The following is a 27,373-nucleotide window of genomic DNA, read 5'->3' on the forward strand; positions in this document are numbered from 1 at the left end:
TTTCAATAAAATTTCTATAAATCTCTAAAAATGCCTATGTCGATTCAGGATAAAACCGAGAGTTTCCTTTCTAGTTCACTCTCCGGTACTACTAGGTAAGAGTTTGTGAAGTTCGTAGAAGACGTACGTAGGTAGTTTTAAAACTGTTGACACGTATTTTTTAAACTCTGATAATTTTTACTCAATTTTAAAATAAATACATGATATTTTAATAATAGAATGTGTTAAAAGTGTTCATAAGCCTACCAGCTAGTGATTCCTTTAAAAATCCCGATCTGTGCACATGTGTAACAATTTTTGCACTAACTTTAATCACTAAACACTACTTAGTATCTGTCACTGAAAATATAAAACACATCTTCAAAATGGATTCTATTAAGAAAACCATAACAGAGCTTAGTGCACACTTTAATGCTAGGATGGAAGAATTCCAGCGCACTATCCAGGGATCAACTCCTGCCACCAGCCCAACTTCCAACATTGCAGCGGAGTTTAGTTCCTTCAGGAGCTTTGTTCTGGCTGCACTTGAAGGTCTGCAAATACAGGTCCAGCTCCTACACAAAGCCCAGGACGATATGGAGATGAGAAGCAGGCGTAAGTTTCTTCTGGTACATGGCATTCCCGAACATAAGGATCAGAAGGAGAACATAGACTGCGTTGCCACTAAAGTGCTCACTGAGCATCTCAAAATCCCTGTCAGTACAGAATGCATTAGTCGCTGCCATCGCTTGGGTCGCACTAAAACCGACAAACCAAGAGCTGTACTTATAAAGTTCCAGGATCATGCGCTCAGGAATAAGGTGTGGTATGCCAAGACTGGCCTAAGGAACTCGGGTATAACCCTGTCCGAGTTCCTGACTACGGGACGTCATGACACCTTCATGGCTGCTCGCCGGAGATTTGGAGTCAATAAGTGTTGGACTAAAGACGGACAAATCTACGTGGTTGGGCATGACGGCTCCCGGCATCGTATCAGCACGGATTCAGAGCTTGATTCTATTCCCGTTCCAACCCCCGCACCGTCGTCATCAGCTGTTAACACTCCCACATCTGCCCCAGGGACGTGCCCCGTCGTGACGGCTTCTTTGAACATAAGATCTAAGAGGGCAGGCAAGAAATGAGAATTCCGCTCTAAACGAGTGCTTAAGCAATTGATGGTCTTATCTTTGTAGCTTATCATAGTTAGTACTCGTTTTTTTTTTTCTTTAATTATCATTATCAATATTATTTTAATGTACTATTGTAATATATAGGTAGTTTTCGGGAGTGAGTTAATTAATAATATTTCGTGGATTTTGTGTCGACCGTCAAAATAATAATGTCTAATGTCAATGAGACGGTTACCATAGACTTAATTTAATTCTGTGTGACTGTAGATTCCAGTATTTTTGATTTATTAAGTTATGATGGGTAACATTGGTATTTAAGTAGTGCTACAAACTCATAATGTTTAGTTTGCTAAATTTAATTTGTATCCTTACCATATGTAAATTTAAATAATAGTTTAATAATATCAGTAATCCAGTAATAATATGATATTGGTTTTACATTTTTACATATTAGTGAAATACCTACCTAATAATAGTATGAATTAATATTTTTCTTTTCGAGGAATCTCATTTCACTCTGTCACATGTATTTTGTTTTTTGCTTTTTAAAATTATTAGGTAGATTACGTGTTATTTGAAATTATTAAGTAGATTTTATGTGTTACAACTTTGTTGCTGGTGGGTTTAAGTGGCTTATTTATATTTGTAGCACTCTATTATTTTTATTTTTTATTTCATATATAGTTATCATATTTTATATATTTATCATTAATTACTAATTATTTATTATACATTACATAGATGGATACCTCTATAAATTCTGACATTTTTCATTCTTGTAGTTCCAACTCATCATTCGAGTCTATTGATGAACCACTAAGCGATCAGCTTCATAACGCATTTAACTCGGTTCATAAGAATCTGAATATTTGTCATATTAATGCCCAAAGCATTCCGGCTCACCACTCCGAACTACTGAATACCTTCAACTGTAATTACATTCATGCCTGTTTGATATCTGAATCATTCCTAAAACCTACATTGCCTTCTTCCTATTATTCACTACCTGGCTACGTGTTAATAAGAAATGATCGCACTGGGAAAGGAGGTGGTGGCGTGGCAATATATCTGCGGTCCAACATTAAATATAAAATCATTGACCTGTCACCAACGATCTACTCTAATAACATGGAGTACATTTTCATCGAGTTAAATATAAGTGGAGTTGCCTTTATGCTTGGAGTGGTCTATGCACCTCCTGCTGTTAAATACTTTGAAACGTTTGAACATATCCTAGAGTCATTTCTACCAAGTTATGAGCACTGCCTAATAATGGGTGACTTTAATACCTGTCTACTAAGGGATGACAACAGAGCAAGACATTTAAAACATATTTCTAACGCCACTAATCTCACTATACTCAACTTAAATCCTACCTTTCACACTAACGACTCCCGTTCTCTACTTGACCTCATCCTTACTACTAAACCTGACCACATCCTTACACATGGCCAATTTACTGCCCCCGGGTTTTCACATCACGACCTCATATTTGCCTCTTATAAACTTAAACCGGCTAAGGTCAAGCCTAAGGTTGTTTTTCAACGCGGTCTTATGAATATAAATAAAGATGCTCTTTTAATTGATGCTATTAATACTGACTGGACCCAAATTCAGAAGCTACAGCACATTGATGACAAAGTCGAGTGTTTTAATAAACTCATCAACAATTTGTACGACAAACATGCGCCAGTGAGAGCTGTTCGGATTAAACGTCTACCCGCTCCTTGGATGACGGATAAAATTCGGGGGTTGAGGGCTAGGCGTGATAAACTGAAACGGAAGTTTAAATTAACTAGGTCCGATGACGACTGGGTAGCATTTAAGATTGCTAGAAATCGCTGCAACCAGGCGATTAGGAATGCCAAACGATGCCACTCATTCTCCTCTATTGAAGAGTGTCCTCCCCAAAAATTATGGGATTTGCTGCGAACTATGGGGTTTGGTAAGCGACGTAACCAGCTTGCTAGCGATTTTGACGTTAACACACTAAATACACATTTCAGCACCCCACCATTTCAGTTGGATTCCGTTACAAAAGCATCTACTATAAGCAAAATTTCTGCCCTACCACTGCCTGGCCATTCTTCATTTCAATTTGAAGCCACCTCTGACTATGAGGTTAAGAAACTCATTGCATCCGCCACAAGCAAAGCTGTTGGCAGTGACCAAATCGGTCGGGAAATGATCTTACTGGTTCTTGACATTGTTTTACCTTTCATCACACACATTTTAAACTTTTCCCTGAGTTCGGGGGTATTTCCAACGTTGTGGAAAAAGGGACACATTATCCCCATACCGAAAAAATCCGATCCAACTGACGTAACACACTTTAGACCGATTTCAATACTGCCTTTCCTTTCAAAGATCTTAGAACGTATCGTACACCATCAATTCTCTAATTTTCTTAACAATAATTCATTATTAAGTCCTCTTCAATCAGGCTTTCGACCCTCTCACAGTACATGTACGGCGCTCATAAAAATCACCGATGACATCCGATACGCTATGGATCAATCACAAGTTACGTTAATAACACTCTTAGATTTCAGCAATGCCTTCAACTGTGTGGATCATGACATATTACTAGCAATACTACGCTCTTTCAATATCTCTCAGGTTGTAGGCGAATGGTTTCTCTCATATCTTCGGGGTCGTAAGCAGTGTATTCGTACTGAGGAGGCTACATCTGAATGGGCTGACACTAGTATGGGTGTTCCCCAAGGCGGAGTGCTCTCTCCTTTACTTTTTTCAGTATTCATCAACACATTAGTCTCCATCTTAAATTTCAGCTCCTATCACCTGTATGCAGATGACTTACAGCTGTACATTTCATTCAATGCTGAAAATGCGCTAGACTCCATTCTGAAACTCAATAGAGATCTAGAGGCGATCCGTATCTGGACCGAAAACCATGGTCTCCTCGTGAATCCCTCTAAAACACAGGTTATGTTAATTGGTAGACCTAGGCAAGTTTCAAAACTGGACTTAAATTCACTTCCTCCTGTCATCTTTAACAACTTAAATCTACCATACACCACTCAGGTCAAAAACTTAGGGCTTTATATCTCGCAAGGTCTCTCCTGGTCTTTTCACGTTGGGGAAATTAGTCGGAAGGTTTTTGCTTCTATGCACGCACTTAAACGGATGCAGAATATGTTGCCCCCAAAGGCAAAACTTGTGCTTGTTAACTCTCTGTTGCTCCCCCTTATAGATTATGCGGACATTTGCTACACTGACCTTACAGAAGAGCTACTGAACAAACTCGATCGTCTACTCAATCTATGCATTCGGTATATATTTGGTTTGCGTAAGTTCGATCACATCTCAAAATTCCGTTCCGAACTAGGGTGGCTCAATATTCGGTATCGCCGGAATGCGCACGTTCTTGCCTGTCTCTATGGCATTCTCAATGACCCATGCTCTCCTATATACCTGAAAGAACGTTTTAAACCCTTTGGCTCCTTAGGTCGCGTTCAGCGTTCCTCAAATATAGATATTCTTGCTTACCCGAAACACAACTCGGCGCTATATTCAGATTCCTTTACTGTTACAGCAATCAGGCTATGGAACGCCCTTCCTCAGCAGGTACGACAAGCTCCGTCTCTTAACGTTTTCAAGACTCGTGTATATAAACACTATCTAAACTGTCAGAACCCTTCTATGTAATTACACATTATTAAATATATTATCCTACAATTAAAACATCAATATTACTCATAATATTATTGTTGTATATTTATTATTCATCTATCACTATATTATATATTAATATATGTATATATATTATGTATTATATATGTACCTGTGTATATCTTTATCTATATATTATTATTAAGGCATTTCTGTGCCTATTAATATACATATTACTTATATTATAATTATTATCTTACAACTTACGTACACCTTAAACCCAGTTTTCACTAGCCCTTAAATCCTCTTCAACCTAGTTGCCTGGTAGAGATCGCTTCACAGCGATAAGGCCGCTGATTGTATGTTCTTCTTTTACATATTTCTTTTTGTGTCTTTTTATTTTTATTTCTTGGTGTACAATAAAGAATATTAAACTAAACTAAACTAAAGTTCTACGTATCCCCAGGGCGTCGATGCGATTAATATTACCTACCATAAAAATTAGCTAAGTGTGGCGTTTATTAATCTCGTAAGTATTAATAATAATTTTAAATATTTGACGACACGAAACGAAGCGGCGAGCGTGCCAATTAGCTCAGTCGAATATCGTTAAACCAAAATGAATTACGTTCTATAAATTCATTTGCACTCATTAATATTGCACTCCATATTAATAATATAAATGCTAAACCATAAGTTGATTGCAAAATTATGGGCTTAATTATTCATTACCTTTGTGTATTAGAGTGAGATGAATATCAAAATAAAATTGTATCGGATTAGTGCTCGATACAATAATATCGCATTGGAATTATATGAATTATTTTATTTACTCTCTGAATTATTATATTCTAGTTGAATTATCGAGTTTGTTATAGTATGATTGCCTTTAATCAAAAGAAGTTATCTAAGACAGGAACGATCGCATCGATGGACTGGGTAATTGATGGTCTTTCTACACTACACAAATTTTAAACTCCTATTTTACCTGCATAGGGGTTGAATTTTTACAAATCCTTTCTTAGCGAATGTCTAACGTCAGAATAGCTAACTGCATGCTCAATTACAGCCCGATCCGTCCAGTAGTTGATAGATCAGTTAGTCAGTCAGCTTTTCCTGTTATTTAAATGTAGATTGTACACCATATTTATATAAAGAAACATGTTATTATCTTTCTCAATTATAGCGATCTATTTTAATGTAGATAACGGGTACATGCCACGATTAATTTGATGTTTTTATTTGTCGATATTTCAACCCAATTGCACGGGTCGTGGTCACGACGGGACTGCGCTGTTACGAGAGATGAAGTTCGAGCTGTCATGGGCAGTAGCGAAATACCCTCTTTCTTTTTAAAATCATTAGTGTATAGCGATCTCTTCCAGGCAACCTTTGGCTAGAGGATATAGTAAAAATTAAAGAAAGTGGAAGGGGTAAGAGACGCTTAAATAAACCTGTACCTGTAATGGATGAAATCGATTCGAGTATTTACTACGTAATAGAACCGAGCAAGCCTGGAAGGTTTCCCGGGCGAGTGTTTACTTTCCTTCCTTTATGTGCCTGATAGCTCCGAGCAAACCTTTGCGCACGTAGGTTTCTTTAATAACGCTTAGGGCACGTCTTTTTATCTTTGACAAGTTCGTGGCTGGGCTTCGTTCGGTCTCTCTTGATGATAAATGTATGAAGAAAAAAGCTATTTACATATTTTGGCATACTTACTTTAAATATTTAAAAATAGATGATGATGATGCCTACGATTTCACATGTAGAAAAATACAACTCCTCCTTTTTTGAAAGTCGGTTAAAAAAAGCCTATGTTTCTCCTTGCTTAATCTTCAATTTATCTGTGAAAGTCCCGTCAAAATAGGTTTAGCCGATTTAGGTAGATCAGAAGATTAGCCCGTTCAAACAGTCAAAAGTTATTTATTAAAGTATAGATAATACCCAATTAATTATTAATGAATATTAAAAGAAAGAATGACCTCTTTTGAATGAATTCTTTGCCTGAAAGAATGACTTTAACTGATTGTTCTTTCCAGGGTGTACTTCGGGAGCTGGAGCAGAAAAAGCCGCAGTTGGACGAACTCCTGCACACGGCGGAGAGTCTTAAAGGCACCGAGAATCGGCAGCAGCTACATGGGAAAGGTAAGTCTAGACTCTAGAATCTAGATAATAGTTTTACCTTTAGTATCCATTTTCATCTTCTGTGCTATACGCACGAAGCGGGCGTGGTCATCACGGAGTGACTTATTTAAGGTGACGCAGTACGCTCGACCTAACCTAACGTTATTTAGAAATATAAATATAAAGATAAGTATATTTTACTAATTACATAATTTAATTTCGATCGCCGAATGGGTTTAGTTTCGATGATGAGAGAAATAATTAAATCCAATCAGAGGTTATGGCTTATTTTTATCTAAAAATAAATTACATATTTACAAAAGTTAACAAAACTATAACAACTATCTTTAACGCGCCCTCGTCAGTGCTCGACCTGGTAGCCGAAGCTGCTGCCTCCGGCCCGCCCGCCCTCCGACCCGACGTCTGCGGGAGTCTCGGCGGACGTCGTGGACTCATCAGAGGAGCGCCTGTCTGCTCGCTCTGCGGCCTCCTTGCCCTGGCCTTCATCGTGCTCAACTCTAGCTGCGTAGTGTTTGGGTTCATATTCGTAATTATGGTGTTTGTGTGTTCCATCAGCATCACCCGTTCCATAATATTGATGTCCATCTGCGAATGCTTTGCCCCCTTCGCCGAAGTAGTCGTGCTCACCCTTGTCGTTATCGTAGCCGCTGTGAAAGCTCCGGGCGCCATCTTTGCCGTGGCCGGCGTCTCGGCCGTCTTTGTTGGAGCCTCGGTAGTGGTCGTAGTGCTTGTTGCGAGCGTCGTGAGCATCGCCGTCGTCCTGGTCCTTCTTGTGGTCTCCTGAGATGGAGTAGCTCTCGAACTTCTCGTTGTGGTAGCTCTTGGCGTCGTCTTTTCCGTGCTTGTGGCGCTTAGATCCCTTGTCGTCCTCCGCACTGTCTGCATCGTATTTACGATAGAGTCCGCCTTTGAAACGCTTCAGGTTGTCGAGGTCGTCATCGTAGGAGCGACGGTGGCCGTAGTCGTCGAAGATCTTCTTGTAGTCGACGTCCGCTATGCCGTCGACGTGTTCCTCGTGGGTCTCTTTGACGGGAATGACGCGTTCGTTAGCGCCGGGTTTGCCGTGCGCGGCGTGCGCGGCGTGCGTGGGGCGCGTGTAGAGCTTGGCGAGGTGCTCCATGACCTCGCTCTCGGCCATGTGCACGACGCTCTCGGGCCCGTCGTCGTCCTTCTTGTAGAGGTAGCCGGTGGCGGCGGGCTGCAGGTCGGAGCCCGAGGTGCGCACCATGACCAGGCGCTGCACCGTCTCGCGCGTCTCCATGGCGCCGACGCCGGCGAGGGCCGCCATGGCAGTGAGCAGCACGCGGGGCAGCATGTCGTGTCGGCCGCGGCGGTGTGGCAGCAATGGCGGCAGAGGTCAGCTGCACCACTTATATAGCGACGTTGACATTCATGAAACATTTCAGCGCTCTCGACATTGTGCAATATCTTCTGTGTCAATGATAATGAATAACCCTACAAGTTGCGCGCACGCAGCCGCGCGCCGGCACGGGCCACGGAGCTCGGAGCCGCGACGCCAAAACGGTCACGTGTACGCGCGTGTCTGACGACGAAGGACGTCCATTGATTAATTATTATAGATAGGTATCCTAATATACTTAATCACAAAACGTAAGAATTGATTAGGTAAGTTCAATACGTTTTGATAGGTCTGAAATAAGAAATCATACAATCAAAGACTACGACGGAAAATTCAAAGAAATAAAATCTAGTCAGTGCGTGGCAACACAGAAGGTAAGGTTGGGTTCCGTACTCCGTAGGCTTGGAAGCAAGCTGTCGTAATATTAAAAATATTTAGATATACCTACCTACTCGATTTGTCTACGTGAAAAACTTAAGAAAAGACGTTTTCAAACATGCTTATTTAATTTATTATTTCTAGTAAGTACGAGTATTATTCAGTATTGACATAGGTAGGTACAATTTTCAGGGGCGTCAAAAAGAAATCTAGGTATCTATTTCAATTTGTTTCTTTTCGAATACTATCTACCCATAGTTTTATATAAATTAGTATTTATACAAGTAGGGTTATATTAAATAACTTATTTTCTGCTGAAGTTGGGGTGTAGGAAGCTGCTGGCGCTGCCGCGGCCGCAGGCGCCGTCGGCGGTCTCCTCGAGCGCGACGCGCGGGTCCAGCGGCGGCGCCTCCTGCTCGTGGCTCGCGCGGTAGAACAGCGCGCGCGCCGGGCTCGCTTCGCTCTCGTAGAGCCCGACGCGGCGAGGTCTCTCCCCTCGCCGATACGTATCTTCACTTACACGCACGTATTTGGGAGAATTCAGTCGGTTGTCGTTTTGCCCATATATCGTTTGAAGAATCGATTCTTTATCGATCGTATTTCTTTTCCTGTACTGCTTATCTTTTACGTTGGGAGGTTTTTTGTTGATTGCGGTCGGTGAGGTCCCGGCGAGGCGGCGGGCGCTGCGGTCGCCGTCGAGGTTGGCTCCGCGGAGGGTCTTGTCCCTCACTTGGGACAAGTTGTACAGCTTCTGGCGGAAGTTGGCGCGATGCGGCCGCCGCCGGTAGTTCCTCTCGATGCCCTGGTTGGTGTGTTTGTCGTGAACGATGTGCTTCCTGGAGTGTTCCTGGCGGTTCGGTTTGGTAATCTGGTTGGTGGTCGCTTTTTCGTTGTCTCCGTGGTTTGGTCTCGGATGGTCTGGCGGCGCGTGTGCGGTGTTGTTGTCGGTCTGTGTCAGGTGTCGCTTCGGAGCCTCAGTGTCGACAGCGAGGCTCCCTCGCTGAGGGGAGCCTGAGGGGAGCTCCGTGAGCGCGGCGACCGGCGGTGGAGCTCGTAAGATTCTGAAATATGAATCGACCGCTCGCTCGTTGACTAGTTTAACGTTTTTCTGGTTGGTGACGTAGTGCGTCTTCGGCGCGGACATCCTCCTGCGGTGGACAACATCGTCACCGGCGGCGGGGCGGGCGGGAAGCAGCCCTAGCGCGAGCAAGGCGCCCAGCAGAGCCAGAAGCGTCTCCATCTCGTCCGAGCGCCGACTGCTGCGCACACGCACATGTCGCTCTTATACAAGGAGTGTCGCGTTGTTGACAGCAACATCTCGCGGCTCAAACAAACAAACAAATTCCACGAGCCGAGACAATGAGTCGCTCACTGCTCAGTGCTCAGTGCTCAGTGCTCAGTGCTCAGTGCTCAGTGCTCAGGCACCTCAGGGTCAAACCACGCTCCATTCATGCGCTTCAAGTTTTTCAAGCAAAGTTTTTGAGCGCGGAATAAGATGTAACAGTAACTGATATAATAAATAGGTTCCGATTGGTTAGTTTCCGATAAACTTACCTGTACCTACCTGTTGAGTAGGTACTTATATTGTTTTTTCCAATTAATTTCTGTTTGCTGTGCAAGAAAATACAACTTGGGTTCACAAGGAAAAAATCCAATTTTATTTAATACAGTTGTCTTAATTACAGGGTATTATATACTTTTCTTTTAAAATTAAATTTTAATATACTTAGGCAACATTACAAAAATATTAACCCCCCCCCCCCCCCCCCCCCATAGCAGCAAGTGTGTCAGTTATGCAAAAATGTTATCAAAACAGGTTGTATGAATAAGATGACATCTCATACGTTGTTTAATTTTGTCTGCGGATAATAATAACTACAAACACTTGAGTTGTGTTCATTCAATGTGAAACAATGTGTGCTCCATAGTTACCGTACAACTGGACGCCCGCGCCGCGCCATGCGAACCATGAATATAAGCAGCTTCACTATTTGTTATCTTCTGTACGCTGTAAATGCTAAACTGGCAAGAAGCAAGAAGATTGAAGAGAAAAATGCAGCGGCAGCAACCTTTAGGGCTGTAACAACTTCCGAAGAAGGACGCGGTAGTAATAGCGAATATTTGACCGAAACTATCCGAAATCCGAGGCGTGCCAATGAACAAGCTGCGAATCCAAATGTGACGCAGCTCAAACAAACAACAAAAGCGAAGGTGGCTCTCGTTAAGAAGCCGATCCCAAAGTTTACATACACCGAGAGTGAAGAGGATTATCCAGCGAAAATGAGACTTCCGCATAAGATCTCAGACACCGCAGAACACGAAGACGAAGACTTCAGCTTTGACGATTACGACTTCGATGTCAATCATGATGAGTACGCTGGAAGAGGCAAGCCGTTGGAACCGAGAGTGAAAGTCAAAGCGAGGCAGCGAATTCCTCCGCCGGCGAAAGTAGAGCAGCCGCTCCCGGCTCCTATCCTGAGTCAGACCAAAGTTGAAGTACTACACAGCGAAGGGAAACCGTCGATCAAAGTGGTAAGGAAAACAGCCCCTAGTGTAAAGGTGGATGAGGAATATGACGAAGAGTTCTCAGCGGTTACCAAGTCGTCGGGAAAACAGAGAAAAACTATTGCTGTCAGGGATACAGCATCCTTCAGCGACGAAACTGAAGACAGTGGAGAAGAAGAAGAAATGAGGCGGCCGATGAGCACTTTCAGCTTGGACACTTACGGGGACAGGTTGGGAGAAAAACCTTCTGAACTAGCTACCAAAATGTTGTCATATTTACCTCTGTTTCCGCAGAGATATTCAGCGCCGGAGAAAGTGAACGACGATGTCATTGCTGAAGAGCCGGGCGCGGTGGACCACGGCGCGGCGCGCGGCGAGGCAGTACCACTTCCCATAACATGACGTAATAAATCATGTATGTACTATAAAGGTTACAATAAGGTACCTATAGCCTATAGTGCGCAACAGGGTATGAGCCGGTGACTCCGCACACCCGCAAAGCCTCCGCGCTAGCCCGGTGCGGGATAGGGCAGGTAACGTGCGGGTGTGCGGGAAGTTCCCCCGCCTCATACCCCGATTGCCATCTCGACCTGTCACGTATATTATTCCAATCTATCCAACTTGGTATTTGATCGACAGTAGTAAATGTGCTCAAATAAAACAGTTGCATTCTAAGTAAAGTTTTATTTTTAACAAAAGGTAAAAAACTTAGAAAATGTCAAAATGTTATGATTGCATTGCATTGCATTGTATTGCATTGCATGCATCGCTTCAGAACGACAACATCCACGTATGCAATAATAAAATTATTAATGAAGATTAAATTACTTGAGTATAGGTAGGTACAAATAAAATAAAAGTATAGGTAGGTACAAACAAAATAAAAGCAATACCTATCTATCTACTGTACCTGGCAAGAAATAATGCACATCGAACTTTAGAAAGAGATAAGTAATAATTTTGTAAAGCGTTATCTCTGTCGTTGAAAACGATTAAACGTCACATAGGTGTAAGTGACAGAGACGATGCTCTACGAAGCCGAATCTATATATATAAAAGGAAAAGGTGACTGACTGACTGACTGACCTATCAGCGCACAGCTCAAACTACTGGACGGATCGGGCTGAAATTTGGCATGCAGATAGCTATTATGACGTAGGCATCCGCTAAGAAAGGATTTTTGAAAATTCTAAGGGGGTGAAATAGGGTTTTGAAATTTTGTAGTCCATGCGGACGAAGTCGCGAGCATAAGCTAGTCACTTTCTAAAGTTCGGTGTGCAATATTTCCTGCCGGTCACTGTACACTATTTTCGATATTTTTAGTCCTTAATGCGTATCACTTCCTATATACTTATATAATTTTGTACTGGCGATACTAAGCAAATAAACCTAACGCACATATACCTATAATAATCATAACATATAACGATCCACATAATCGCCGTCGTCGCTCAGTGCGGTGTGTTTGGCCACATCTCTATGTCGCTCAGTGCGGTGTGTTTGGCCACATCTCTATGTCGCTCAGTGCGGTGTGTTTGGCCACATCTCTATGTCGCTCAGTGCGGTGTGTTTGGCCACATCTCTATGTTGGTCGAGTTCGCGTTCGATCCCGTTGTATCGCTGTTTATCTTCATGGTTTCTTTCAAACTCATTTCTCTCAATATTTTCAGTATTACGTAATGTATTGGCATCACTTCCTGTCGCCGCACCGGCCGAGGAACGCAGAAGAGCCTCCGAACCACCGATATGAACTTTAGATGAACCTTTTTCTTCAGCATTTTCACTATTATCTGTATCATCGAAAAAGTCATGGTGCTCTTGATATTCGTCTTTATGATGGATCGTACGAAAGCCTTTCTTTTTCTCACCTTTATTCGCATTATTTTTCTTAGCGTAGTTGGTCTCTCTGTCGTGATCTTCTGAACCGAACATGTGCGCAAAAGAATCAGCAAAATCTTTAAAGCCCCTATAGTTTTCTCCGTCGTACCGGTGCCTCCCCTCGTAGCTGTGCTCCCTGTCGTCCCCCTTTTCCCTGGACTCAGATTCTCGATATAAATCGCGACCCTTGCTATTTAATGACTCGCGTGTTGCGTCGTGTTCCGTGAGCGTATTCGTTTTCTTTTCGTTTTCTTTCTTACTAACTTTAGGAGTATTTTCTTCTAAGCGTCTCATTCGCTTAGAGTAGTCGTCGATGTCTTGTAAAGCCATTTCCTGGTCGAACTCTTTCCCCCAAGAGTGTCCTTTCAATGTAGTCGGGTCGTTTGCATCAGTTTTATCAAAGTAGTCGTTTATAACATACGATTGATTGCCATAAATTGGATTATCAGTGGTCCCTGCGTTAGTATGTTTGTGATGTTGCGGGGAATCGGCTTTGTTCTCAGAACGTCGGTCGTCAGCCGTTTCGTCGACCTTTTCGTGAACCGGTATAACTTTCTCGAGCTTTGGAATAGCCGACCGTTTATCTTTCACCTTCTCGACGTTTAGATCTAATTTCTTGGGTACATATCCACGTAGATTTTGATAAAAGAAAGGCCAGATGTCGTAGGAATTCTTAAAACCAGTGCGTATATCTTCGTCGTCGGCTCGAAACACGGAGCCGTAGCTTTTCAGCACGCTGCTCGCCGCAAGCGTCAGTTTCCCGGTAGCGTCTGTCTTCGGCCAAAGTTTGTGTTCCCTGAACGAGATGCTATTTTTGGACATCATCGTCGGAAGTCCTTTGCTCGGCATTTTGTTGCGTTTAATCTGTTTTGAAGGCTCTGTAGAGTTTTGGTTGAGTTGGTTCGCTTCTGAATGTGTCGCATTTTTCCCACCGCTACCTTCGTCCTCGGTACCGGCGTGGAGGCTATGGAAGGTCTGGATAGTTGCGGGTTCATTGTTCACCTGGCTGTAGCGGTAGGCGCTGTGCAGCGGCGCGGCGTCGGGCCTGGCCCTGCGCGCGGCGAAGTAGCGCTGGACGGATTGCAGCTCCGCCGCAGCGAGCACGCACAGCAGCACGATGCGAAGCATGGCGGCTACATGAGGCGTGGGTACTGTCGCGACCTTTTGTTTCTACTGGAACTTGCCAATCGACTGATGTTTAAATATCAACTGTTTACTTTCCCCACTTCAGCGGTCATTGTTTTAATCACAATAGCTGTATACCGGTAAATCATTGAGACATGTCCTGTGCAGTTTAATAATTTAGGTAGGTAGCTATGTGTACCTGCTAGCTAGGCACGAACAGGTACGAGGTAGGGCCGGTATTCATCATAGCGAGGTAGCGATAAGGCCGCTGCCTATATTTTTATTTTGCTTTGTACCTGTGTTTTTCTGTACCTACTATTTTAATGGTGTACAATGAAAGTATTCATTCATTCATCATCTCAAAGGGTAGTATAGGTACAGCTTATGCGAACGCCTATATTAGCATGTACGCACTGCAGTTCCGACATCCGAGTTGTATGCTGTATGCGTCATCCGTGAGAATACCGGCGATTATCTAAGACATATATTTTAATGTCATGAGCTCCCATACAAAACAAAAAGGTACGTATTTTGACGGACGCGGATCGGATGAGTGCGTAACCGCCGTAAACGATTTGTGAGTGTAGTAGGAGTCGACTGATAGATAGTATAGTACCTACCCAGGTACAAAAACACAACGGCGAACCTGACGTCAGAATGGCCGGTGTATGAGATTCTTTAATTATTATTTAATTGATCAAGGTACTAATTATCTTAATAAAGGTACTAAATAGTACAATTATTTGGAAGATATTTCATCAGTTTCCCAGCACCTCACCGGCCCTCCTGACGTTCACCCTTCATTGTGTTACTTGTTAGCACTTTGCTACTAACAACTAGATACCTAGTTACTTACCCATTCAATTCCTGTGTTTCTCAACGCGCTACGTCGTCCATTGATTAGCGGCCGCCGCGCGCCGCCGCGCCGGCCGGACAATCGGTGCAGTTGCGAAACTCTACATCTACAATAACAACAGTAGATACCTACTCAGTAGATAGATACAGCGCCACAAGTAGAGGCCGCCACTTCCCTGTCAAGTATCAGCTGAAACCGCTCTTGGACATTATCATTTTATTGTTATAAGGATCTAACTAGATAAAGCATGGATGATGAGGCGAATGTCGGGAGTTCAAATCGTCGCAGAACAGATTCCTCCTCGTAGTAGTAAGAAGCTTGGTTTGTTATAATTCTAAGTAGGTAGGAAGTAGGTACCATTTGATCATCATGATCAACCCATTACAGTGGAAACGTAACTTGGAATGGTCATGGCAGAGTTGGAGTTTTTTGTACCTCGCGCCTAGACCTGGATCTACGATTGCGACATCGACACTATTGTATTCGTTGCGATCTCGCCTTGATACTTCACTGATACCTATTTATTCATATTATTTTATTCAACAATAATTGGGCACATGACCAAATTAATTGTTAAAGGTCTGCGTTTCTTTGATCGTTTTAGTTCTTTTTTAAATGTATAGACTAACGCTTGGCTGCAATCAGACCTGGTGGCAAGTGATGATGCAGCGTAAGAGGAATCGCGCTTGCAGAAGATGTCTATATTCACCCTCGACTTGAACCAACCTAACCTGCTATCTGAAGTGAAGAATTGGAGGTAAACGAATCCATACCGGAATGGAAGGTACACCCTGAACTGATCCACGGTGCCCACACCCAGGACCACTCTTCCAAAGTAACATCATTATCAATCGACAGACGTCCACCGCTGGACACTGGACAGGTCTCCAAGTTAGGTATATCCATTTTTGGATAGGAAAATTGGTACATTTGAAAATAGGTCACCTAATTATTTGTTTCATGATTTCTTTGACTTCATTAATTCAAAAAAATGCAATCGATCGAAGCCGGGTGGGTGAGCTAGTAATAACTAATAACATATTACGAGCCTTGTACATGACACCAGGTAAAAATAACTCTGGCTGATTTATAGATTTTATTTGGTGACTGGGCGGGAGTAGGTACCTGGCCGCCGCGCTATTGGTTCGTCAGTCCACCGTCCGCTTTCCGCACTTTACGAACACACATTACCGCCCGACGAAACGGAGAGGCACAATACCTTATAGCATGCGACAGGTCAAGAACTCAAAATGCCACCCCGATTGCCATCTGCAACTGTCGCGTACCTGTGTCCTACATATAAGTGGCCGTGGGTGATGCAATTGATAGGAACAATTTAATAAAACACAAAAATGTATTTGACTATTTATTTTATAAATTAAAAAATGAAGGAATATAAAAATATTTTTCAAATATATTTCATAGTGACGTCGCTTTCGAAACAATATTTATAACTTTCTAGATCACACACACATTCACAGATCTGCCACCTTTGTGACATCTTGTGTTGCTGTTAAGTTGGCTCCACACGTCGACACACGCTCGACGAGCAACGCGATAGCTCGGTGGTCCCGGGATCAAAGGAAGTGGAAACTGTGTCCACTAACTTATTTTGAATTTAGTAGCACGAATTTAGAAACGTCGAGCATGTAAGCACGTGAAGAGGCAACTTCATGCTGGAAACACATTTGAACACCGCAACGAGCACGCAGCGTCAGGTGTTCGTGGTGTGTTTCTGCGCATAAACAATACTGCACTTTGACTTGGCCCGAAAACACAGTATTTTAAATATACCTACGAGGCTACGAGGCTACGAGGCTACGTGGCTACGTGGCTACGTGGCGATACAAACATTTTTCCAGTTTTACATTTTGACAAAGCGTAACAAAAACACTTGATTTTTGCACGAAATGTTATGTGGACGGTTCAGCATTTTATTTCCATTCCAATTCTGTTTTGTAAAACAGAAACATTTCAAAATGTTACTGCGAATTTAATTTCATTGAATTTAGATTTATCTTTGGTAGCAATACACAACACAGCATCTATATAGACATTTCAACTTGACGAAATTGACATCAGCAGCTGCTGGTGAGCTGAAGACTTCTCGTCTGAAGTTAGGAACTGCACGAGCTTTTTTACTGAATAAAGAGACCATGCCAATGACTTTATGTTTACTTACCACTTTATTGCAGTAGTATAAGTTCCGCAAATTGCTAATGCGCGTGGCCGCCATTTTAGTGACGTCAGCACTAGACTGAAGTTTCGAGCTGATAGTATACGTCAAAATGACTTCATTTCGATGTTAATGAGACATGGTTCCAACGCAATAGCAATTTGCGGGACTTATATCGCGAGACAAACACAATATCCGTTATTCAGCACACTCCTCTAGCACAATCACAGAAACGCGCCCATTTTATAAGATCATCAAAATAATGTCATTTTGGTCGACGTCACGAACAGCATCTTCAAAACAAATGACTCAATATCACTACATTCTGATGCATGATTCACTTTACAACATTCCAATGTTTCAATACAGCATGAATAATTCTATTTGTTAGCCAATCAAGTGCAATGCGCGGCCGAAAGTAATGTACATCGACCTTTAGAAGGAGATAGCAGATTTGTAGAGTGTTGTCCCTATCGTTGAGACCAACAAAACTTCATATATGTAAAAGTGACAGAGACAACGCTCTACAAAGCCGAGATGTCATTCTAAAGGTCGGTGTACATTAGTTTCGGCCGCGTACAGTAACAATATCCGGTCGAGTTTGTTAAAAGTTAATTATTATTAGTTCCGTCATCGATATCATCATCGTGGTCGCTTCGAGCGATCGGCTCTAGCGATAAGGCCGCCAAATTGTACTACTCCTTTTGTGTTTCTTTTTACGATGGTGTATAATAAAACATAATATTTCATTCATCCACAATCCATGTATTTTGACTAATTTTGAGACGCGTCGCTTTCATCGTGAAGATAACGAAACGTACCGACACAATACAAAACCATGATACCTTAACATTAAGGCCGACCTCACAACCGCGACCCGCGACACGCGACACGCGACACGCGACCCGCGACACGCGACACGCGACACGCGACACGCGACCCGCGACACGCGACACGCGACACGCGACACGCGACCCGCGACACGCGACACGCGACACGCGACACGCGACACGCGACACGCGACACGCGACACGCGACACGCATGCGAGAGACAGCGAGGTCACATTAGTACTGTTGCTTTTATGATATATTTTTAAATAATACATCACAGACTGTCTATAGTTCGCGACAGGTCGACATGGCAATCGGGATGTCGCAAGTTATAACTATATATTGTATAAACGTTTTTTAATGGATATAAAAAAATACGTTTTCGCTTCACGGTCCTCGCACCAACGCGCAACGGTTAGAGACGCTGAGACGCTGAGACGCTGAGACGCTGAGCCGCTGAGACGCTGAGACGCTGAGCCGCTGAGACGCTGAGCCGCCGCTGTCGGGCTGTCGCGGCCAATTCGCATCGCGGTTTTGAGGTTTAGCCTTCAACTAAAACTTTAGAAAGAGAAATCGGCTCCGTAGAGCATCGTCTCTATTACTCATAGCAGAGTGAACTAGAGTTAGGGAACCCTCAGGGAATCGACAATATGTCAAATGTTAGGCTATGGGCTACCTGCGTCAAATGTACTAACATTTGACGCCTGCCAGTGACTTCGAAGCCTCCACGTTTTGTTACAAGTTCCCTAACTGTCGTGAACTGTGCTCAGTGTGACGTTCCGTAGATATCCACGACAGAGACAACGCTCTACAAAACCGTTATCTCTTTCTAAAGTTCAATGTGGAAGCTTTCCTGGCGGGTGCTGCAAGCGACATTCGTCGGAACGGCAAGAGGTTTGGATCCGCTACCTATCGACTAGACGCGCGACGCGCGACGCGCACCGCACGACGCGCGACGCGCGACGCGCAAGGCACGGCTCACAACGGACGCAGTGAGCGATAACCTACTCTACTCTAAATATTTGGTATAACAATACTATACAATAACAATATGTGGGACATCATACAATACAATACAATACAATACATCCAAACAACAAAACAAACAATAAAATTAAAATATAACATTGCGCAGACAAGCGCAACCTGTCGCCAACTACCGAATGTACACCGATGAAATATACACCTTATTGCTTCACGTTAACATTTAAAACGCAAGAACAACTTCACGGGGACTCGTGCTGTCTCGCTCAAGATTGGCGCATACAAAACATGTCGCGCAGGCAACGACCAATGGCGGAGGGCGCGCGCTGTGATTGGTTGAGACATTTTCGCGCCATTCAAAAACATTTCTGTACTTAACTGTTCTTTTCTTATTCACAATCAAGATTACTCTTTAAAAATTTCGAATCCTAATTATAATATTATAATGGACTAAGAGCCAGCGCGTGCCAGAGCTTCCTTATTTTATAAAAGCTGAAAGTTTCTCATACGAGAAACGACATATGTCATATAAACTACCATACAAAACAAAAAGGAACATTTTCACGGATTCGGATCGGATGTAAGTATGGTGGCAACCGCCTGCCAGACACTAGGAGTTAGGATGTCTGGCAAGGGTTACCACAATACTAAGTGTCTGGCAATGCATGACGTCATTTCTAATACTATTCCGAATAAATCTATAAAAAATTAGACTAGGTACTTTGACGTAAGATTGTTTACACCTTCATTACCCGCTTGAGAGACAAGCCACCATGATTCAGTCGCTGATAGTTCCGCCCAGTGACGGGGACAATACGCAGAGTAACTTTCAGCTTTTATAAAATAAGGAAGGTCTGTCACGCGCTGGCTCTCTCTCTCTCTCTGTAAGTACCTACTTAAATGAAGAAGTGATATAATTTTTCAAACATAACGCTCGTTATATAAAGTAAGAGTAAAGCTATCGGTTGGAGATTTATTTATAAAAACATTACTTAGCTACTTAATTACTACCAACATAATATCAAGTTTTTGTGTAAAACGATTATTTCACACAAAAACTTAATGAAACTATAAGTTAGCATGGTGAGGGACGCAAACTCTATCTCCTCACACCTTTTTTAACGTAAACATACTTTTTATTTTGTTTTCATTTCATTTCAAGTAAAATTTTGAAAAAAAACATATAATATTATGAGTATCACATTAGTAAGATCAACTCTAAAATTAAAATCTAGTTCCACGTCCGATCCATCTTTAGATTACTTAAAGTAGTTTTTATCGCAATTATTTACTTTTTGTATTTTCACTTTATATTATTATTTCAGATCAATTTTGTCTAATTTCTTAGCAGCGCTTTATTTCCATACAACATAACTGTGATTGTGACGTCACCGTCAATCCAATATGGCGGTAAAACTCATGTTAAAATAAAATTGTATGAAAATGTGTTGTAAATAAAATGTATTGCCAGTTCATTTAAAATGCAAAGTTATTGTTTACAATACGTACCTACTCGATACTACGTTTTTTTTTTAAATTAAGACGTCAATTTGGTTAATTTTACTGTACACAAACTCTATACTAAATTTGAAATATATTGCTATCCCTTTTATAATGTAACCTGCAGAATTAGCCACATTATGTCTAAATTCGCTAGTGATAACTAAAATAATGTTGTCCTTGTAAAACATGCAACGATAATTCTACACAATATAAAACCTTATCACGTACAAAATAAAGTCCAAAACCTCTCACGCGTTCCACTTAACTAGATAGTTCTTTTTAAAAATAGCTATTCGTATAATTTATTCAGTTAAAATGTAAAATTATATTATAATTATAATATAATATATAAATGTATTTGAGAGCTTCCTAACGTAGTAAATTGCATGTGTGTGAGGGCTGCCTCGCGAGGCGCGGCGAGGCGCGAGGCGAGCCGAGGCGCGAGGCGCGGCTTCTGCAACGTGTCACAGTAATATAACTATGCTTCATATCCATGTACGATATAAATGGTAGAAGCATAGACCTAAGACCACAGTCCACAAATGCGGCTCCCAACCTACGTTGTTTGAAAACAAAGATCATTAAAACAGTTTAAAATTTGTATGAAAATACACTTTAAATTATAAAAAAAATATAGCTGTAATACCCCGCTAGTGGTCCGTCTTCTAATCGGAGGTCGGGGGTTCGATACCGGGCACGTACCTCAAACTTTTCGGAGCTATGTGCGTTTTAAGTAATTTAATCACTTGCTTTAACGGTGAAGGAAAACATCGTGAGGAAACCTGCATGCCTGAGTGTTCTCCAAAATGTTCTCAAAGGTGTGTGAAGTCTACCGATCCGCACATGGCCAGCGTGGTAGACTATGGCCAAAACCCTTCTCACTCTGAGAGGAGACCCGTGCTCTGTAGTGAGCCGGTGATAGGTTGATCATGATGATGATGACGCTTTAAAAAGCTGTAACTTTTAATTGAATTAAGCTAGACAGTTGTTTGTACATCGACTAGAGACTAATTGAATTAAGCTAGACAGTTGTTTGTACATCGACTGGACTATTTGAATTAAGCTAGACAGTTGTTTGTACATCGACTGGACTATTTGAATTAAGCTAGACAGTTGTTTGTACATCAACTAGAGACTATTTGAATTAAGCTAGACAGTTGTTTGTACATTGACTGGACTATTTGAATTAAGCTAGACAGTTGTTTGTACATCGACTAGAGACTATTTGAATTAAGCTAGACAGTTGTTTGTACATCGACTGGACTATTTGAATTAAGCTAGACAGTTGTTTGTACATCGACTAGAGACTATTTGAATTAAGCTAGACAGTTGTTTGTACATCGACTGGACTATTTGAATTAAGCTAGACAGTTGTTTGTACATCGACTAGAGACTATTTGAATTAAGCTAGACAGTTGTTTGTACATCGACTAGAGACTAATTGAATTAAGCTAGACAGTTGTTTGTACATCGACTGGACTATTTGAATTAAGCTAGACAGTTGTTTGTACATCGACTGGACTATTTGAATTAAGCTAGACTTGTTTGTACATCGACTAGAGACTATTTGAATTAAGCTAGACAGTTGTTTGTACATCGACTAGAGACTAATTGAATTAAGCTAGACAGTTGTTTGTACATCGACTGGACTATTTGAATTAAGCTAGACAGTTGTTTGTACATCGACTGGACTATTTGAATTAAGCTAGACAGTTGTTTGTACATCGACTAGAGACTATTTGAATTAAGCTAGACAGTTGTTTGTACATCGACTGGACTATTTGAATTAAGCTAGACAGTTGTTTGTACATCGACTAGAGACTATTTGAATTAAGCTAGACAGTTGTTTGTACATCGACTGGACTATTTGAATTAAGCTAGACAGTTGTTTGTACATCGACTAGAGACTATTTGAATTAAGCTAGACAGTTGTTTGTACATCGACTAGAGACTATTTGAATTAAGCTAGACAGTTGTTTGTACATCGACTAGAGACTATTTGAATTAAGCTAGACAGTTGTTTGTACATCGACTAGAGACTATTTGACCTCAGCATCTATTCGGTATTTTCAACTTAATACTTCGCTCCTGATAAAAGGCCCTCATTGAGAAAACACTTTTAAACAAGAGTACTAGTGTTTAAACAAGAGAACTAGTGTTTAAACAAGAGAACTAGTGTTTAAACAAGAGTACTAGTGTTTAAACAAGAGTACTAGTGTTTAAACAAGAGAACTAGTAGTGCACGCGCCACACTCGACTTGCACGTGGGTGTAGGGTGCGGGGGTGCGGGGTGCGGGGGTGCGGTACCTGTCAGGCGTCGAGCGAGGTGTTGGCGAGCGAGCCGTCCCACGCCGCCTCCTTGTGCAGCGCCGCCTGCCGCTTCTTCTCTGAAACATCATCACTTGCACGTCATACCGACTGCACACATACACATACGCATAAACAGTGGGTGTTTGAGGAAGGATCCGGCCCGCGGGGCACGCGGGGATCTGCGTGTTGTGTACGTCTGCCCCAGAAAGGGGAGAAAGACCAATTAGGGACAAGGACAGGAAAGAAAGAATTTGTAGGGAGTCAAGAAGGCGCCCCGGGAAAGAGCCACCGAGCAAGTACCGAACGGGCGCCCTCCCGCGTTTCGGCCCATATAACCGCGAGGTTGGTGGGGCCATGGGAGGTGGAGGGTTGTCCACTCGCATACAGCTTGTGTGACCTCCCGGATAACTCCTCCATCCCTTGCTCAAAAACTTAATTAAAACAAAAAAAACTATAAAAATCGTAACTAAGTTGACGGATTTGGAGTTCAATGGTGACTATTTGGGGCATACTGTACAATTCATAATCAACAGTTCCTGAAATCCCCGGGTGGTATTTCTGCATTAGCATTGAGGGAGTAAACCATAAATTATTCTGCTACTATGTTAAAGTTAGAAGTGTTTAAAGTAAGTGTAGCACCTCTGGCCCTCGTGATGAGTCTCCGCTCCTCGGCGCGCTCCTGCTGCGCCGTGCTGAGCCGCACGCCCAGCGCGCCCGACACCAGGCGCCGCGCCAGCGCCGTGCACGTCTCCGGCCGCTGCCTGCAACACGCACGTCACCATCGATATAAACCACTCTACACACTCGTGCGGTTTATTTATTTATAGACTAGCAATCAGACTTGCTGGCAAGTGATGTTTCCTGAAGTATTGCTCGTGTTCAAGTCATACTTGACAAACGCGGACGCCGGAAGGGCATTCCGCACCTCAGTAGCGGTTCGTATCTTACACGTTGAGCAGAAACGCTTCGTACAAGTAGATTGGACGTCCACTACGGGTGCGTTCACGGCTTCGCGCTGTTCCGTGGTGGAAACGTATCTCCTCGTCAAGGGATAGGATCGTACCTGTAGGGCTGCAGGAACTCGGCGCACTTCTTGGCCTTGTTGCGCGACTCGAGCGTGGCGGCGTGCAGCGGCCGCACGCGGCCCAGCGAGCGCGGCGCCGCCAGCACCTCGGCAGCTGGAACACCACATATTGTTTATCACTTTAGCGTTCCGACCACACTTCAGGACTGAGGGAACTTCTAACAAAACGTTGAGGCTTCCACGTCACTGGCAGGCGTCAAATGTTAGTGTGTGAGAACGGTGTGCAGGCTCGACCGTACCAAAGGGAGATCTCCCACCGAGCGGTTGGTTGTGCTCGGTAGCGCCAGCTGGGCCGACGGTTGTCTTGAAACTTCTATATATAGTCCAGATTGCAGAAAACTCCGATAATGCGAGTACTGTCGGCGGTACATTTGTTCGGGACTACGTCATGAAATCTTATCGATTGAACAGCGCCATCTAGTTGCATCTGTGGCAACCGCCACATTAGTACGTTAGACGCAGGAAGCCCACAAGTAGCCCTATTTTTCTTTGATTTGACGTCACCATAACCTAATATTTGGCATATTCGTCGATTCAGAGTCAAACCGAGAGTTCCCTCACTCTGGTTTCGAGCATCGTGAGCGAACTAGTCGGACCTACACCGACCATTAACGTGAGTCCAGCCGGTATTAGTTACATCAGTTGGACCAGTGCTGCGTGCTATGAACGTCTGGCCCAGAAAGGGGAGAAAGAGTCGAGGGGCAAGGACGGAGATAAATAATTTGTAGCGAGTTTATGAAGGCATTCAATCCGCTCCTTAAACCGTTGAGCTATCGAGGCTCATTTACGTTACGAGTTACACATACCTTGCATACACACATAGTATACAGCAGCGATATACAATACTCCGTCCAGTAGAACAGTCACAGTAATTCGCAATTACATTTAAAAAGGAATTGTATTTTGTAGGAATCATTTTTTATGAAACCAATTTTACCCATATATCTAATTTTCAGACCCCAACAAGGAAAGCGAACTGGGTTACAATTTATAGCATCTAATAATAATTATTAGAAAAACGTTAGTATGTTAGTACACAATACACAATGCAGCAACGAGGAAGTACTTCCCGTCACCACATGGAAGTGATTAGTGACAGACAAGCAGTTCCACCTTGCGATGATTGTTACAACTGGTTCCGTTGCTATCGACAATCTACGGAATGTGGCGCGGGAAACTACCGTTGTTGCCACTCCACACTCCACACTCCACACTCCACACTCCACACTCCACACTCCACACTCCACACTCCACACAACAACACACGGCGTTCGTCATTAGTAGCTCCATAATAATTCAATGTTTAACGTATTGTTGCCTTGCTTACACACAAACTGGACAAATCATCATCATCGCGATAGACGTCCACAGTAGAGGTGTCAAATACAGGTTCATGTGTGTATCACAATATTATCACGTGTTACAGACAAATATTTAATAATTATTAACGTTACATTATTTTGTTACAAAAAAAAAAATTGCTTGAACCGTGAGGCGCAAGCAGAAAAATGGGTGCAATCGATTTTCGACCTTATTGACATACGTCAGAAAACAGCATTTTAGCAATCTATGAATTATACTGAGCAAGAATATGACAAAAAACAACTTTCTCATAACCGTCAATAAGGTCGAGATTTGCTTGCACCGATTTCACCATGAGGCGCAAGCAGATAAATGGGTGCAAGCGATTTCCGACCTTATTGACATAGGGAACAACATTTTAACAATCTATGAATGATACCTACTGAACAAGAATATGACAAAAAACAACTTTCTCATAACCGTCAATAAGGTCGAGAACTAGGGTATAGCTTGTATTTAACTCGATTGATTTAAATTTTAAATTTTACTCTTAATAGGTACCCAATCCATACCTTCGCGACAGGTCGAAATGGCAATCGGGGAGGGAATGCCCCGCACACCCGCACGGCCCCTGTGCTAACCCAGTGCGGGCGAGCGAGGGTGACGTGCGGGTGTGCGGGGTGTCACCCCCGCCTCATACCCCGATTGCCATCTCAACCTGTCGCGGAATACAGTACCTAGTACCTACCTATGTATGTAAAAATAAAAACAAGTAGAACGATAAAGCAATGTCAAGTAGATACCTACAATACAATAGGTAGGTAAGTTTACCTAGTTACCTATAAAAAAATCTTTTTAGTAGGTAACTACTATATTTATTATCATACATTTCTACATATTTATTATCATACGAATTATAAAATGATGATGATGATTTCTAAAAAGAACAATACCACTTCACGTACCTAACCTATTACCTATAATACTTAAATGTATGATAATACCTACACTTTGAAAAACATTTTCTCATACGATTTATAAAATGACGCAAGTATTTCCAAAAAGAACAAATCTACTATAATAGGTATTATTAACGCGCGACACAAATCTATCACAACACAAAAATGTACCTAATCTACATTATTTTGCCTAATCTACATTACAATTATTCGCATTAAATATTTATCGACACTCAAGTTCACAAATAAATAAAACTGCATTCAAAATTTATTACGAAACAAACAAAATGATAAAAATACTAGCCGCATACTCGTATCATCACAGTCAACATGTAACAGGCCAATACGAAAATTCGATGTAATAATTATTCACCGTCGAATCGCGACGATATTTGTATTCAGCTGTACCTACCTAATATATTTTATTCTAATATCGTCGCTCGGTCGCGCCGCGCGCGGCGTATCAAAGATCGAACGCCTGAGTTATTTTTTAGGAAGGATTTTCTCAAATTTTCACTACTTATTATATATTGTATTCAATTTTGTTTTAATCTAAAAACGAATATCTTGAATACATTTATATATTTAATAAATTTATTAGGTACATTATTTTTTGACACCTCTGGTCCACAGCTAGACGGTTGCAGGAGGCTCCCACAGAATCGTTGATGTCGTCTGCCTACCTAAGAGGCTTGCAAAGTTGCAAGGTCGCCATGCCAGCACCTTGGGACCCCAACTTTAACGGTTTTTCGAACTTTGCCTGCTGAGCTACATCGTCGGTTACTCTAGTTCTCCTACGGATCTCCTCATTTCCTCATTGATCACGTAGAGAAACTCCATCGCCCGCTGAGTGGCTGAGCTTTCTTATGGCCAAAACTATGGGCCTCAAAGGGAACATAGATCTAGGTCGCTAGTTAGCTGTAATATGTCATCTTGGCACTGACGCACTGAGTGACGCACTGGTCACTCACAAGTACTTTGGCCTCCAAGCACTAAAGAGCTGGATACTGGATAAATAACAAAAACTAAATTCGTAACCTGTCAGAACATTTTTAAATATTAAGGCAATGGTTGAAACAGGCTCTGTATGGTGGATAGAACGAGGATATCGTACTAAACCCAACAAGTCCCAGGCTTATTTGAGTTTTAGCGCCATAATATTCTCGAGAAGTTATTCTTTTTCACAATTATTCTAAATCCCTAGTGATCAAAAATTTATCAACAATTCATTTCAT

At 42.3% G+C, this 27,373-nt stretch overlaps 4 protein-coding genes across 5 annotated transcripts in view; 1 reads left to right on the plus strand and 3 right to left on the minus strand.

Annotated features, from left to right (window-relative positions):
• Window positions 1-7,123: 7,123 nt before the first annotated feature.
• LOC138403815 (uncharacterized) lies at window positions 7,124-8,219 on the minus strand. The gene has a single exon (XM_069505719.1). It carries the CDS (start codon window positions 8,200-8,202, stop codon window positions 7,228-7,230), a length of 975 nt encoding a protein of 324 aa, XP_069361820.1. The 5' UTR covers window positions 8,203-8,219; the 3' UTR covers window positions 7,124-7,227.
• A 2,374-nt stretch (window positions 8,220-10,593) lies between these two features.
• LOC117992186 (uncharacterized) lies at window positions 10,594-11,719 on the plus strand. Its single transcript, XM_034979845.2, has one exon. The coding sequence runs from the start codon at window positions 10,594-10,596 to the stop codon at window positions 11,530-11,532; it is 939 nt and encodes a 312-aa protein (XP_034835736.1). The 3' UTR covers window positions 11,533-11,719.
• Window positions 11,720-12,651: 932 nt separating this feature from the next.
• LOC117992187 (uncharacterized) lies at window positions 12,652-14,136 on the minus strand. Its single transcript, XM_034979846.1, has one exon. It carries the CDS (start codon window positions 14,134-14,136, stop codon window positions 12,652-12,654), a length of 1,485 nt encoding a protein of 494 aa, XP_034835737.1.
• A 2,206-nt stretch (window positions 14,137-16,342) lies between these two features.
• Window positions 16,343-27,373, minus strand: part of LOC117992188 (R3H and coiled-coil domain-containing protein 1) — a 29,327-nt gene continuing 18,296 nt past the window's right edge. For both annotated transcript variants that reach the window (XM_069505657.1, XM_069505659.1), the window contains 4 exons: window positions 23,857-23,971; window positions 23,433-23,554; window positions 22,791-22,870; window positions 16,343-20,937 (listed from right to left, as the gene is read on the minus strand). In XM_069505657.1, the coding sequence (XP_069361758.1) occupies window positions 22,794-22,870; window positions 23,433-23,554; window positions 23,857-23,971 (314 nt within the window). In that variant the 3' untranslated portion in view covers window positions 16,343-20,937; window positions 22,791-22,793. The remainder of the gene's footprint in view (window positions 20,938-22,790; window positions 22,871-23,432; window positions 23,555-23,856; window positions 23,972-27,373) is intronic.

Source organism: Maniola hyperantus, chromosome 21, assembly GCF_902806685.2.
Source record: "Maniola hyperantus chromosome 21, iAphHyp1.2, whole genome shotgun sequence".
Lineage (NCBI taxonomy): Eukaryota > Metazoa > Arthropoda > Insecta > Lepidoptera > Nymphalidae > Maniola > Maniola hyperantus.